Genomic DNA, 16,961 nt, shown 5'->3' on the forward strand with positions numbered 1-16,961 from the left:
TTTCTAGTTATTAAATATAATATGCTCACATTCATGTAAAGGTTGACTTATGCATGAGAGTTTCATGAATCCTAAATACTATGATCATAGGGATATGTGGAGAAATAATGAGAAGGTTTTAGAAACCTTTCATTCCTTTGAAAATTATTATAAAATAATGGGACATTTTCTCAAGTCCATGCCTTAGTTTTTGGCAGCGGTCACTTTCCTTTCTTATGTTTCTTTTCATCATTTCACTTACTAGTGTTCAACCATTTATTTAGCAACATTATGGGGTATTTAAATGTGAACTTACACATTGTCAAGGTGACCCCTGATGAAGAAATTAACAATATTTTAATTGTTGTGCATGAATATTACAAAACCCTATGCGTATGCCTCAAGTTAATGCATTGTAGCTCTTGCTAACAAATTCAACAATCTTCTAACTCGTCAACAAAAGGATCTTGGTAAAATTTAAAAGTTTGAAATATTGAGAAGGTTTCTGGTCATAATGAATTGCATGCCTAAAATCCTATTTCATTTCTTTTATTAATTCATAATATTTCATGTAAATATTAAATAATAAAGGTCTTCTCAGGGTCACTTGTAAGGTGAATTTTTTTATGAGTTGGATAGACAATGAGGGAATTTGAAAAGCCATGGGAGAAGTGAAATGCCACCCACCCGTTCACATACTAAGGTCCCTCGGGGCCTCATTCTAAGGGGATTTTGGCATTCAAATTTTAGCAAAGCTATAGTATTCTAGGCTTTGGGCATTTTTTTCTCTTGGTAGCTAATATGTGGAGTGATCATGAGGCTAGGGTTTTGTGTTGTAGAGATGATTATGAACTACTCTCATTCCACTATTAGATTTTGAGAGGCTTGTAGTGCATGTGCATTGACTTATCAACATTTAATGAGAATCCCTTTAGTTCATGCATTGATTCCCATGCATTCCTCTATTGGTTATATTAGCTAACTAGTATTCTAATCATGTATGCATGTGTGTTTACAAATTGGTTTCATGTTAATGAGATATTTTGTTTCAAGTGGATTGTATGTTTACTTATGATCTCTACTCTTTATTCCATGCAAATGTTAGTAATTGTTTTTTAACTAATTTGCAGTTGGTTTCTAACACTTTCCTGCTTGTGTATGTCTTAGTTAGTCTCAACTATATGATTCTATCTTAAGGCATATTCTTCCTCATTATCTTGTTGTTACTTTCTTGTATTATGTGTTCTACAAGCCATCAATTAAGAGTTGATCTCATCCTCATTCTTTTGGCATATTACACTTGGTCTCACATTTATTTGTCTACATTTGAAAGCGAAGACACACACACATGCACACATGGTTGCAGATGGGCCCACAAACAGATGGGCATCCTATACCAAATGGTGTGAGGTATAATTGGGACTTCACATCGGGGAGACCCCCCACTATTGGCAGAATATCCAACACCATTGACAACCTAATAAGCCTAGGTTAACCTAGTAAACCTAGGTCAACCTAGCAAACCTAGATTAACCTACTAAACCTAATAAACATAATAAACCTAGGTGAACTTAGTAAACTTAGGTCAACCTAATCAACATAGTAAACCTAGATCAAACTAATAGCATAGGTCAATAATGTCACATTATGACATTTCTTTTCATCACATTGTGATGTCATTTCTTGTTTGAAAATTTGCGACATCGTTTTTTGTTCATCACATTATGAAGTCGTTATGTTGTCTAGTTTAAGTGTTGTTTGTTGTTTGTTTCATTGTGACATTGCTAATATTTCATTGTATTGCAATATCATTTTTAGTTCATCACATTATAACATTATTTGTTGGTTGTCGTAGTGGAACAATGTTAAATTTAATGTACATGTTGACTATTGTTGACTATCATGGCACACATGTTAAATATGGTTGACTTTGATGCTCATTTTAACGGTGATGTTGATTTTTTCTTTTTTATATTGCGAAGTTGGTCTTTTTAGTCACAAGGTGATGCAATCATTTTTCTCGCTACATGTGACGTTAATTTTTGTTTATCACATTGTGACATTGATTTTTGTTCATTAGATTACGATGTTGATTTTTGTTTAAGACATTACAACATTGATATTTATTTGTCACGTTGCAATATCAATTTTGAACATGGTTGTTTATGGTCAATTTTGGTTGACTATGGGTGAGCATTGTTGACTATGGTTGTCAATTTTTAACTATGAATGAACATCTTTCACCATGCTCATTATGGTTAATCATAGTTGAGTTGGTTTGAGCAAGGTTGAATATGGTTGCAGTATTGAAAAAACCTATGAAAGTATTATTATTATTATTATTATTATTATTATTATTAAGATTTTTAAACCTTGACTATGGTTGACATAAACCTAGGTCAGCCTAGTAAACTTAGGTCAACCTAGTCAATCTAGTAAACATAGGCCAACAATGTCACATTATGAAATTTCTTTTTATTCATCACGTTATGATCTCATTTCTTGTTTATCAAATTCCAGTTTTGTTTCTTATTCATTGAATTGAGGTGTTTTTTGTTGTTTATCATATTGTGAAATCATTTATTATTGATCATATTGTGACATTATTTGTTGTTCGTCACATTGCAAAGCTGTTTATCAGTGTTCAAATTAGGAAGAATATTAAAGTTAATGCACATGGTGACTATGGTTCACCATGGTACCCATGTTAAGTATAGTTTACTTTAATGTTCATGTTCACTATAACACCCATGTTAACTATGGTTTACTTTGATGCTCATGTTGACATTGATTTTTTGTTTGTCATATTGCAATGTTCATTTTTTCTTTGTTATATTGCAATGTTGATTTTTACATCACAATGTGATGCAATTTTTTTGCTCATCACATGTGACATTAATTTTTTTTTTTGCATCACATTGTGACACCATTTTTTGTTCACTAGATTGTGACGTTGACTTTTGTTTGACACATTGCAACATTGATATCTATTTAACATTGCACTATCAAATTTTCAACATGTTTTTCTATGGTTAGTTGTGGTTGACTATGGGTGAGTATTGTTGCCCATGGTTGCTAATGTTAAACTATAAATGAATATGGTTGGTCATGTTCGCTATGGTTAACCATAGTTGAGTTAGTTTGACAAAGGTTGAATATGGTTGCATTATTGAAGAAATTTATAAAAGTATTACTATTAGTATTAAACTTTTTTAAACCTCGACTATGGTTGATTATGGTTTGTCATTGTTGCCTATGGTTTAATATGGTTGACCATGGGTATGTTGGGCATGTTGTTCACAATTAACTATAGACATGTTGAATATAATTCTTATTCTAAATCATAGCTAAACGCAATGTCCATATTGATCAATTCAATCATGATTAACATGTGTTAATGTATATATTAATATGTTAATATATAACTTAATATCTTAATATATATGTTAATAAATTATTAATGAGTGATTATATGTAGATAAATGTAATATTAATTAATGTATAATTATTATTATAAACTTATTAAAAATATTTATTCTAACCATAACTATGCCAATAGGTATGTCTATTTCATAATAGGCTTTCTTGACATTCAATTTAATTATAAGTAATTATTAGGTGGATGGTAGAAATTTAACCTCCATGGAATATGACAAAATATTCATAATAGTATTCACAAATCAAGGGCTAAGATCTATCTCCAAGTTAATTACACTCTTTTAATTAATTTATATCAAATTATTGAATTATCAAAGCTTGTCATATTGGTATGTGGTATTGATAAGTCAAAGTATTGGGCTATAGTATTGCAACAAATTCTATTTACAAGTTAAAAATTTCCATTATAAAATAAAATGAACATAAATCTCTATAGTTAAAATATTGATTAACTCATATATTAATTCTTTGTATAACTAATAATAATAATAATTTAAAATAAAAATAAAATTTAATTATTTAAAAAAATAATTTAATTTAAGAAATATTAAATAGGTTATGAAATAAACATTTTAATGTTTATTATAAATTAATAATTTATATGAATATACTAATATTAATATTATTAAAAAACTTAATTTTCTTATAAACCATCAATCTAATTAATTTTTTAATAAAATAAAAGATAAATCACTCATTTCAAGTGATTTGCCTAATTTTCTTGAAGTATAATGAATTACCCAGTCAACCGTGTTACCATAGATTTTACAGAAAATTTAAGTAGTTATCAAAATGTGATTGCGATAGATAGCCATTGTTATCGCTGATTCAAAACACCAAGCTATAAAACAGAAACGAAAAGCAGAACAGTAATTGCAACTGGCTATCCAAATTAGCATATCCACTAAAAATATGTGGTAAAAAGAATAAGACAGAAAAGCTATGGTATTGAGATTTCATTAGCCAGTCAACCGTGTTACCATAGATTTTACAGAAAATTTTAGTTATCAAAATGTGATTGCGATAGATAGCCACTGTTATCGCTGATTCAAAACACCAAGCTATAAAACAGAAACGAAAAGCAGAACGGTAATTGCAACTGGCTATCCAAATTAGCATATCCAGTAAAAATATGTGACAGAGAAAAGCTATGGTATTGAAATTTTATATGGTTGGTTTTTTCGATGGGGTGGAACAAAGAGGCATATGTAGATATGGTTTTTTATAAAATTTTCAGAGGAACAGAAGTATTAGGCACACGGGCGAAATATGAAGGCAGAAGTGATAGCCTGATGGAGATTATTATGGTTCCGTTATCCATATATATGCAGATTCTAGGACTACTATTGAGCACATTCAAGGTAAAATCAAAATCAAACCGCCTACTTTGAATGGATGGCTATGCCAAATAGAGAGCATTTGGCATACTTTAAAGGAATCAACTCTACAGCATATTGGACTAGAACAGAATCAAAATGCAGATGGTATGTGAAAGAGGGGCTTACTGGATGATCTGGACCGTAAGCATATTGACATTGTGACAGATAGACACAGAATGAATGCTAGTTTGCTTTCTCTGCCTGGATAAATTATCTTCTTTAACAAGGAACCAGGCATCTTTTATATGCTGGTTTTTTATAGTTTTTGTGATTTTGTGGATACTTACAGGATGATATACTTCTAGCTTTCTTAATGCACAGGTTATATTTTTTTTTCCTGTTCAAAGACACACAAAAATTGTTGCTTCTTTCTGCAGACGTGATGCAAATAATCCTGTCCAAAGATGCTAAAGATGGGATACTGTATATTTTAAAATGACTTCATGTCGATTTTAATTTTTGCTGAAAATGACTCCTATTTATACTGTTGACAAAACTGAGGCTGTTTATAACTCCAATGTTTTTTGACAAAAACATATAGTGATCATGATGTGATACATCAGATGAAACATATGCACTGTATTATTGTATTATTGCCCACTATATTAATACAGCTGTTTTTTTCCTCACTGAGAAAAAAAAATGCATTGCCTCCTACTCTGAGAAATAGATTCCTACATTTTTCCGTGCATTTGCTTTATGTGAGTTAAGTTTCCAATCGATCGACTGTATCTTCTAATCGAGAGGTCTGATAGATAAGATATTAGTATGTAATGTAAAAGCTCATTATACACAATTTCTCTGTATCTATACAATGACAGGCTACGCACCGAGGAATTCTGATATGTTGTTATCTTATTATAGTTTTCTCTTAACCGTTTCGAGAGGTCTAATAGATAAGATATTAGTATGTAATGTAAAAGCTTGGCTGGAAAATAGTACAGTGATTCACTTAGATGTTTCATAAAGATGGAAGGACTTTTTTTAGAATATAGGAGTTTGTAGATGTCTTTTAATACATCTTGTGTTCAGGTGATCATGAGAATATATAGTGAAATATTTATGTTGGTGTAATTTTTTTTTCCTTATTAAAAAAGTTTTTTTTATTGAAAAAAAAGCTATTTAATATGGAATTACATTTCAAGTTTAAGCTGTAAGCAGTACTTAAAATTCATTGATAATATGTATTAAGTAATAGATACATCAATCATGGCAATAAGTCCTCTAATGATGAGTATTTTCTTCTGATATCAAATGTAAGCATAAATAACAATTATTCTATAACAATCTAAAACTTTAACAATGTTAAATCTTAAATTTAATTCGGAATAAACTTTTACGCCCAAGAAAAATACCTCCAGCCATTGATGCTAAACACACTTCAAAACAAACTTTCTGCTAAGCTTGAGGCAGTCCCTTCTTTTATTTTCCACAAAGCCCACAAGCTGCAATTCAGTCTAGCTCTTGTGTTTGCTTGCTGCTTTCTCCACAAACGTCAACCTTCATATGTTCTTACAGGGAACCAAAACCTGCGCAATTCAACTTCTTTCACAATTGCCAATTGGTCTATTGGCCACTAGCACATCGAATTGCAAATCGAGGGCAATTTCCACCATGCAAAAGTAATCCTCCACGCTTTCAGGAGTAGGCACACTCCTCAACGCAACAAACAACAGCTTATTGGAACGATGGTGCCGTGAGGATTATAAGCACATAATCCATCTCCGTAAACGTACAAGCACCAACGAGATTCCTGAAATTAACTTGTAATTTATAGGCTCATGGCAGCACGAAAATGAGAGAACGGAAGAGAACGAAATTCTAAAAATCTGAAGGCACTTCCAAGCTCTGCTCTCTCAACCTGATGGTGTAAAATTGAAGGGAATTGAGTTAATGATCTTGGGGACCAAACAGAAGTATATATAGCAAAGCTTCCATCAAGCTTCTATTGGCTATGTGTCAACTGTTCCACAGATCATGGTAGAGAACTGCAGAGGGACTAATGGACCACTCCAGGAGCTCCCAACCAGAAATTAATTTAACTGCACATAGTTTCCTGAATTAATGGAATCGGTTGGCAGACGGTTTCCATAATAAATCAACGATAAAGGGAGCTAACTCGGTGGCAAACAGATTCCAAATAGTCGGCGGCCGTTATGGGAGAGGGAGCTTAACATTCTCCCACTTGGTCCATACTTCCAATCTTAATGTCTCATCTTAAAACCCATTGATAATCTGTATTAAGTAATAGATACATGAATCATGGCGATAAGTCCTCTAATGACGAGTATTATCTTCCATGTATTACTATGTATTTATTCTTATTATAATTTATGTGGCAACAATTTCTTAATGGATAAACCTTATGTTTATTCTTGGTCCTACACAGATGAATTCTCTCAATCAAATTAAGGTGCACATAAATATGAGGAAAACATTACAATAATTAAGAATTTCATAAAATAACATTGTCCATACAATGAAAAACTACATAATGGAACCAAGTCCCATATTTGTTACATGATCCTTGAATTTGAACGGTGGCATGCCCTTAGTCAAAGGATCAACGATCATCAACTCAGTGCTAACATGCTCAATGACCACTTTCTTTTCTGTAACATGTTCCCTTATAGCTAAATACTTAATGTCGATGTGTTTATTTCGACTCCCACTTTTGTTGTTTTTAGCCATAAAAACAGCAGCTGAATTGTCGCAATATATTCTCGATGGCTTAGAGATAGAATCCATAATTCTAAGCCCAGAAATGAAACTCTTAAGCCATACACCATGTAAAGTAGCCTCAAAACAGGAGTCGAACTCGGCTTCGATAGTGGAAGTGGCAATCAAGGTCTGCTTGGCACTCCTCCATGATATAGCTCCACCGGCCATCATAAAAATGTATCCTGATGTTGATTTGTGTGAATCAACACATCCAGCAAAGTCAAAATCTGAGTAGCCAATTACTTCCAAATTGTTCGTCCGTCTATATATAAGCATGTAGTTTTTGGTTCCTTGAAGGTACCTCATTACTTTCTTTGCAGCTCTCCAGTGGTCTAAACCTGGATCACTCTGATATCGTCCCAACATTCCCACAACAAATGCAATGTCAGGTCTTGTGCAGACCTGAGAATACATTAGGCTTCTGACAGCAAAAGCATATGGAATGTTCTTCATTTGTTCCCTTTCAAAGTCGTTCTTCGTGCATTGGTTCAAATTGAACCTATCACCCTTCACAATGGGAGCTACACTTGGTGAACAATCCTCCATCCGAAATTTTTTTATTAATATAGGTTTCCTGAGACAGACACAATATACCTCAAAATTTGTCTCTATGGATCTTAATGCCAATGACATAAGATGCCTCACCCTTATCCTTCATATCAAAATTTTTAGAAATGAATTGTTTCACCTCATGTAGCAAACCCTTATCATTGGTTGCTAGCAAAATGTCATCCACATATAAAACAAGAAAACAGATTTTACTTCCACTAATTTTCAGGTATATACATTGATCCATAATATTTTCTACAAAATAAAAAGAAGAAATTACATTATGGAATTTCAAATACCATTGGTGGATGCTTGTTTTAAACCGTATAAGGATTTCTTAAACTTGCAAACCAATTGCTCACCATCACTAGAGAGGAATCCTTCAGGTTGTTTCATGTAAACCTCCTCCTCTAGATCTCCATTGAGAAATGCCATTTTCACATCCATTTGTTACAACTCCAAGTCAAAACGGGCTACTAATGACATAATAACGCACAAGGAATCTTTCTTAGATACATGAGAGAAAGTCTCCATGTAATCGATTCCTTCTTTTTGAGTGAATCCCTTAGCAACAAGTCTTGCCTTGTATATCTTAATGTTGCCCAATGAGTCTTTCTTTGTCTTAAAAACCCATTTATATCCAATGGATTTTGCACCATTAAGCAACTCAACAAGATCCCAGACTTCGTTACTCTTTATAGAAGTCATCTCTTCCTTCATGGCATCGTACCATAATTCTGATTCTTTGCAACTCATGGCTTGTGAAAAATACTTGGGATCATTTTTGGCTCCGATGTTGTAGTCAGATTCTTGCAGATACACAACATAATCATTAGGAATTGTTGATCTCTTTAGTCTAGTAGATCTTCTTAATGTTGTACCATCATCTTCCTGAGAAGTATGTGGTTCAAATCGTTGTTCAAAAGTTCTTGGCAACTCTTGAACTACCTGATCTACTGGAATGTCGTCAGCAGCTTGTGGAACTTCAACAATTGGTTGTTCAACACCTGTTTGTACTTGAGGGGTGCTGTGAACAATAATCAATCTATCACTTGAGGTAGAAGGTTGAGGCTCTGAATGATCCTTCTTAGAAACTATGTTCCTGGTTTGATCACTGCCACTCATCAAGTCATTTTCTAGAAACTTTGCATTTCTTGATTCCACAATCCTAGTGTTGTGAGATGGACAATAAAATCTGTAACCTTTAGACTTTTCAGCATATCCAATGAAATACCCACTAATGGTCCTTGGGTCCAGCTTCTTCTCTTGTGGATTATATATTCTCACTTCAGACGAGCATCCCCAAACGTGCATATGTTACAAACTCGGTTTCCAACCTTTCCATAATTCAAATGGCATTTTAGGAATAGCTTTGGTTGGAACTCGGTTTAATATATACACTGTCGTCTTAAATGCTTCTGTCCACAAAGATTTGGGAAGATTGGAGATGCTAAGCATACTCCGCACCATGTCCAATAATGTTCGGTTTCTTTTTTCTACTACACCATTCTGGTCAGGTGAACCAGGCATGGTGTATTGGGCAACAATCCCATGTTCTTGAAGAAATTTAGCGAATGGCCCAAGTGCTTGTCCATCTTCTGTGTATCTACCATAATATTCTCCACCTCTATCTGATCTCACGATTTTAATTTTCTTGGCACATTGTTGCTCTACTTCAGCCTTAAAGATCTTAAAGGCATCTAATCCTTCGCTCCTTTTATGAAGCATGTAGAGATACATATATCATGAGTAATCATCTATAAAGGAGATAAAGTATCTCTGACCATGTAAGTCCATGTATGGACTACATATATCAGTATGTATGATCTCTAATATGTCTGAACTCCTATTGGCACCTTTCTTTGACTTGTTGGTCTGCTTTCTCTTTATGCAGTCCACAGAAGTCTCAAAATCAGTAAAATCTAGAGTACTAAGTACCCCTTCATTTACCAATCTTTTAATTCTTTCTATGGAGATATGGCCTAGTCTCTGGTGCCATAATTTAGAGGAATCTTCATTAATAACACATCTTTTAGTGCCAGTGTGAACATGCATTGGATCATGAGTGACATTGTTTTGTAAATTAATGCAGTAAAGACCATTAGACAAAATACCATTCCCAACACAATCAGATTTATAAAATACACTGAAGGATGTCTCTGAAAAGTTAAAGGAATATCCAAAAGGTATAAGCCTTGAAATTGAAATCAAGTTTCTAAAAAAACTTGGAACATAAAAGGTCTTTTCTAATTCTAAAACAAAGCCACTATATAAAGTTAAATAGCATGTTCCTATAGCTTCCACATGCGAGCCCATATTGTTTCTTGATAAGATGCTTTGCTCACTTCCCACTGGCTTCCTTAGGTTTTGCAAACCTTGCAAGGAATTCGAAATGTGAATTGTTGATCCAGAATCAATCCACCAAGTGTTAATATTGACATTAACCATATTAGATTCATAACAAATAAACAAGATTAAATTACCTTTGTCTACAAGCCATTTCTGAAATTTGGCGCATTCCTTCTTCATGTGTCCCTTCTTTTTACAGAAGAAACACTTGGAATCCTTCTTGATATTGGCTTGGGGAGGTTATTTACCTTTCCCTTTTCGATTAGCTTGAGATTTTCCCTTTCCACGCGTTTCTAGCATTGCACTTTCTCCCAGTTCCATCACCAGTCTCTCTTCCTCTTGAACACACATGGTCATGAGTTCATTAATTGACCATTTATCCTTATGTGTGTTGTATGAGATTTTGAAGGGTCCGTATTGGTACGGAAGGGTGTTCAGAATGTAGTGCACCAAAAAAGACTTCGATATTTCAACCTCGAGTTTCTTCAATTGAGCCACAGTGTCCCTCATTTGCATGATGTGATCGCGCACACCTTTCACACTGGTGAGCCTCAGGGATGAGAACTTCATGATTATGGTGTTTGCTAGTGCCTTGTCTGAAGTGACGAATTGATCATCAATGGCTTTTAGCAAGTCTCAGACCTTTTCATGCTGATCAACGGAACCACGAATACCAGCTGAAATTTTGGTCTTAATGAACATCATGCTTAGGCAATTAGATCGTTCCCATCATTCATAAAGTGTGATGTCCACTGTAGTGCTAATATCAGTGAGTGCTGGTGGTTCATCTTTCCTAATAGCATAGTCTATGTCCATCAACCCCAAATGAAAGAAAACTCTCTCCTTCCAAACCTTATAGTTATCTCCCTTAAGTTCAGGGATATCAGAACGAATTTCAGAGAAATTTGCAGGTTGTACAACTGCATAAAATTAAAGATCACATGCTTACGTTAAATTTGAGGCCTAAATAAAATTTCATGCTTTACCAATGTAAATCATGCTTAAAATTGAATCTAATGACATAAAAAAATGTTTGTGGACTAAATTTTCAATTCAAGCAAATTCAATTATTCTTTATGATAGAATTTATCAAATTATTCATTTAATTCATAATTCTAAAGGGTATATTATGATTATAATTCGATATAAATTATATCTTAGATTTGAACTTTATGATAAAACTATTAATTCATAATTCCTGTGGGTAAGTTATGAATATTTTATCCTAATTAATTATATAAATATAATAAAAATTCCCGTGGGATAAAATTTATTATATTTAGTATAATTAATTACAATTAATGTCTAAATAATCTTTATGTGATCCTAACCAATTATAATATATAATATTATTTAATTAGAGATGCTGTGGTTATTCTCTAATCAATTAAAAATTATATAGATCACTCAGACATTATTTATTATAAATTGCATAAACAAAACTATACAAAGTACTTTAAAAATTATATAGATCAGTCAGACATTATTTATTATAAATTGCATAAACAAAACTATACACAGTACTTCACATTTCATGCTACGTGAAATGGCGTATACACAGTTTAATATGAAGCAATTAAAAATATGGAAAACGGAAACACTCACACGAAGCACTTAAAATTCACTTATAAGATTATAAACAAATCTTAACCAGAGTAAAAATAATGTTTTGTGAAAGGAATAAGTCAAAATGACAAAAAACCCAGAAATAGGATTATTGAGTTGAATCATCTAAATTCAATCGCAATTTTAACAATTAAATTCTCGCCGACCATATTTCCACAACTGCATTTCTTTCTTAGAGTAATAGCATAAATCTATAAATGTTATTTAGTTGTTTCACTCACTAGTTTATATGTTTTCAAAACATTATTACTGCAGTTAAACTGATGCCTGTTGTAGCTTTGGAGGACCAAAAGATAATGAAAAAACGGCCATGGATAAGGATAGCAAGATGTGAAATGCAAATAATTCAACCAAGCGGTACGCCAGTATGTCTATAACACCAAGGCAAAGATAAAATATGGGATCTAATACTAAATGTAAGTAGTACTTAAAATTCATTGATAATCTGTGTTAAGTAATAGATACATTAATCATGACCATAAGTCCTCTAATGAATAGTATTATCTTCTGATACCGAATGTAAGCATAAATAGCAATTATTCTATAACAATCCAAAACTTTAACAATGTTAAATCTGAACTTTAATGCGGAATAAACTTTTATGCCCAAGAAAAATACCTCCAGCCATTGATGCTAAACACACTTCAAAACAAACTTCCTGCTAAGCTTGAAGCAGTCCCTTCTTTTATTTTCCACAAAGCCCACGAGCTGCAATTCAATCCAGCTCTTGTGTTTGCTTGCTACTTTCTCCACAAATGTCAACCTTCATATGTTCTTACGGGGAACCAAAACGTGCGCAGTTCAACCTCTTTCACAATCGCGAGTCTGGTCTATTGGCCACTAGCACATCAAATTGTAAATCGAGGGCAATTTCCGCCATGCGAAAGTAATCCTCCACGCTTTCAGGAGTAGGCACACTCCTCAATGCAACAAACAACAGCTTATTGGAATGATGGTGCCGTGAGCATTATAAGCACATAATCCGTAACAGAAGAGAACAAAATTCTAAAATCTGAAAGCACTTCCAAGCTCTGCTCTCTCAACTTGATGGTGTAAAACTGAAGGGAATTGAGTTAATGAGCTTGGGGACCAAACAGAAGTATATATAGCCAAGCTTCTGTTGGCTATGTGTCAAATGTTCCACAGATCATGGTAGAGAACTACAGAGGGAGTAATGGACCACTACAAGAGCTCCCAACCAGAAATTAATTTAACTGCACATAGTTTCTTGAATTAATGCAATCGGTCGACACACAGTTTCCATAATAAATCAGCGGTAAAGGGAGCCAATTCGGCGGAAGACAGATTCCAAATAGTCAACGGCCGTTATGGAAGAGGGAACTTAACATAAGTTGAGAGCAATATGTGTTGGAAAAATAGAAGACATTAAACAAAAAATATAAGAGGTAAGTTTTTTTTGATTATATAAAAATTTGATTTTTATAATGAATATTGTGAAGACTTAATGGCTTAAAATATTTTGACATACAACCACACTTAATTTAAACTTAACATTTAACCCTCAATACTGGATACTCATTAAATGAGTCTCTAATTTTAAGCAACTCTTCAGCAGAGTAATTAACTTATTTTAATAATATAAAAAGCTCAGCTATTAATGCCGGCGTAGTTATTGCTTTATTGCTTCGTGGATTTCTTATGGTGCATAGATATGCTGAAGTGGACACCTGTTTTATGATTTTGATAACAGGATTGATTCGGGTGTGGCAAGGGAGGACGCCATTTCTTAAGAAACAATAGGCACCCACCAAACTCAAACGGCAAGTGGCAAAGAGCTTGCCTGTGGATTTTGATTCATTCGTTTTTATTATTCAAATGCAAGTCAAGATTCGAATCACAGGCTATGCATAGCCCCCAGTCTGGGGGAGGAATGAAACACTGAAACGATGAATCGAATTGTGTATATTAGATTTTTTTAATTGTTCATTAGATTTTTCAGATAAAGCTTAATCCTACATTCTAAACCACACAGAATGCTTACCATCCTCTTAATGTAAAAATAAATGTGATTGGCCGATTGCTTACCATCCTCTTAATGTAAAAATAAATGTGATTGGCCGATTCCAACATAGGATGCCTATCTACGAATTATGCCGACGGGCAAAACTTGTACTGTTGAGTGGAACAGTCTATGCCCATTGCCGAGAGACAAAGCCGGGCCAGTCCATGCCAAAGAAAATTCATCATCCATTCCGCAAGCAGAACGGATTCAGCTTCTCAGCCGAGAATTATACGATTGTGCTACTTAAGTATCTGAGATCAAACCAGCTACTTAAATCCTTATCAAAGAAGCAACTAAGTAAGAATGTTAGTTTACGTGTGAGACATCAATGAGTACCGGGAGCATCTGGTAAAATGGTAGCTATTTATTTGGATATGAATTTATTTTTGAGCGGACAGGGTCATTTTATATCTTAATATGAAAATAGGTGTAAATTTGTCTGTTTATACTTACATTTTTAAAACAAAAAACTATATTTTAAATAGAAAAATAATATTAGTTATAATTAAAAAAAATAAATATATTGTAAAGTAAATAGAAAAATAATATTAGTTATAATTAAAAAATAAGCACGTTCTAAAAATAAGAAAAAATGTATGAGTCAGATTTTAATTTTTATACTCTTCAAAAATATTTCAACAATAAATTTATATAAATTATTTGAATATCTATGTTAACTAATTTATGTAAATACGAGCTTTATATAACTAAATTTTTATGATTAAAATTTTCATAAGTCATATATATACTCTATTTAACATTTAAAATACAATTTAAACAAAAAAAAATAACACTTTATATTTTTTATTGTAAAAAAATTTAAACATAGAAAAATTTGATCCCTAAACTCATATTAGATCCATACTTAAAATAGATGAATCCATACTTGCCCAAAAAAATAAAAATAGTTTCCTGTTTCTATAGATGAATCTATAATGATATTAATCATACCAACAAAAATAAAAGTAGTTTCCTGTTTCCATTACATCCAACAACTATAAGGTTAACAGTAGATCAGCATCACATAATTTTTTTTAAGAAATCGGTAATGGAATTGATCTGTACTTTGGATGAAAAGCAAGACACCAATCTTATGGTGGAGAAGAATCCTATGAAACAGGTCCGCATCCAAGTTTTTGTGAGTATCTTGATTATAATATGGACGTAACGATAGATATGCAGTTTTAATCACGCTTTTTCTAACTGAAGTAGAATACCTTTAGTACAATATGATGTAACAGTGCATATATAGTTTTAATCACGCTATTGTAAACTTATTATTCGATCATCCTGTGCAAGGTGTCTGTGAAGGCCTTTATGCCAGCAGCATCCACAGTGCGGAGGGCCTGTTAATGAACCATACACATTACATTTTCTTAGCTGTACGCACCTTGAGGTGGAGAGAGTGGAAGGCCACCGAGTCGTTTGTAGAAACGAAAGCATCCATCACTTGCAGATTCTGTCCCTCCACAAGCAGTATGATTGAAGGCAACAGGTTGCCCTTCTGCGCACACTTTACCGTAAGGAAGAGGTCTTTGCTTGCATGGCTTTTCAATGATATCTCTGCCAATATTGCCGATTCCGAAAAACCGGCAGTGGACATGGAGATGGTATCAACTGAGAACCCACCGGCTTCATGAGAACTACTGTCCGTTTCTGCACCGCCCGCGCTTTTCCTGTCGCGAGTGCGAAGACGCTGCTGGAGATGGTGAATGTAATTTATAGTCTCCGCTACAACACTGATTTTGTCACTCTGAAAATCAGGAGAACACCATTGAACAGTATCAGTAAGCTGATCTAAATGACCGAACAACGGGCCACTCTCGTCGATTTTTATCTTCTGAAATCTGATCTTGGTCCAGCTAATTTCCATTGACTTTCGATGGAAATCTGAAACATATTTTGGAGATTTTATTGTTTTCAAGGAGGAAACCATGCAGAGACCGAGCTCAATCGTAGAGGAAAAGAACAATGCAGTTAATATTGTACCTTGGCGGTTTGATCTGGCAACATAGAACGCATTTTGGAGAGCAATTGATTCATCCCGCTGCGCCGCTGTCTTTCGGAAATAATATGAATCTCTCGTTCCGAGACACCAGCGCCGCTGCAGCGATTCCACTTGAGAGGCGTATACTCCAAACCTTGTGCATGTTCAACATCACCTCTGCGTTCATTGGAAAGAAATTGAGGCATTGGCTCCACTGCTTTACTACCATCTTTTCGGTAAGCTCTCTCATTGTTATCGCTACAGATAGAGTCTTGTAAATATATATTGGGGATGGAATTGAAAAATCCGCATCCGCTTCTTGGAATGAAGCCTGGATACAGGTACGGCTCCGCCCAAACATTTGGGTTAGTGCATTTTGTTACCACGGCACTGAGGTCATCAATGTCGGCTACCTCAGGAGGCGGCGATTTTATAAGGTTTTCCACTTCAGATTCGCCAGGGCCGGAATGATTAAAATATTGCAAAGGAGAGGAAGGATGATTGATTGCCATGAGATGCTGGATCGACATCCTACCATCAGCAGCTTGTCTCCTCGTTGCTATTCCTAATGGTGGGTTCTCTGAATTGATAACACCAACCGGAAAATGCATTTTGGAGGTATGGCCAAGTTATCGGCTGACCGGCTGGCTGGCTGTCATGATCATCTTTTTCCCTTTTCTTGGACGTCCTAAAATAAACCAGCATCAGTTGCAACAGTGGCCTTGAGCAGTGACAGATGAGTTCTAGAAGAGAACGACGTAAAGAGGAGCAGCTCTTTTCAAAGTCAGGACAATAGCTGACGCTGACACGCTGAGTCGTCAGCTTGAGCGCTCAGGCCTTTTTCTGTGTGGCAGTCAGCCGATTTAAAAGAGGAATATTTTACAGTACGGAATATTTTATTTTCAGTGCC

General features: G+C 34.1%; 1 protein-coding gene across 1 annotated transcript; it reads right to left on the reverse strand.

Annotated features, from left to right (window-relative positions):
• Positions 1-15,024: 15,024 nt before the first annotated feature.
• LOC149152481 (transcription factor bHLH35-like) lies at positions 15,025-16,739 on the reverse strand. Its single transcript, XM_089444297.1, has 3 exons — positions 16,054-16,739; positions 15,455-15,817; positions 15,025-15,410 (listed from the first exon to the last, which is right to left on the reverse strand). The coding sequence occupies exons 1-3, from the start codon at positions 16,660-16,662 to the stop codon at positions 15,342-15,344; spliced, it is 1,041 nt and encodes a 346-aa protein (XP_089300423.1). The 5' UTR covers positions 16,663-16,739; the 3' UTR covers positions 15,025-15,341.
• Positions 16,740-16,961: the final 222 nt, after the last annotated feature.

Source organism: Pinus tabuliformis, chromosome 9 (genome assembly GCF_031772625.1).
Source record: "Pinus tabuliformis cultivar Carrire ecotype Pingquan chromosome 9, CPIR1, whole genome shotgun sequence".
Lineage (NCBI taxonomy): Eukaryota > Viridiplantae > Streptophyta > Pinopsida > Pinales > Pinaceae > Pinus > Pinus tabuliformis.

Excerpts from the sequence above, each read along its gene's own strand:
- LOC149152481 (XM_089444297.1), bottom strand. The coding sequence starts at position 16,662 with ATGCATTTTCCGGTTGGTGTTATCAATTCAGAGAACCCACCATTAGGA. Across the intron at positions 15,818-16,053 it reads TGCCAGATCAAACCGCCAAG|AGTGACAAAATCAGTGTTGT; the intron begins GTACAATATTAA and ends CCTGATTTTCAG. Across the intron at positions 15,411-15,454 it reads TCCACTCTCTCCACCTCAAG|GCCCTCCGCACTGTGGATGC; the intron begins GTGCGTACAGCT and ends GTTCATTAACAG.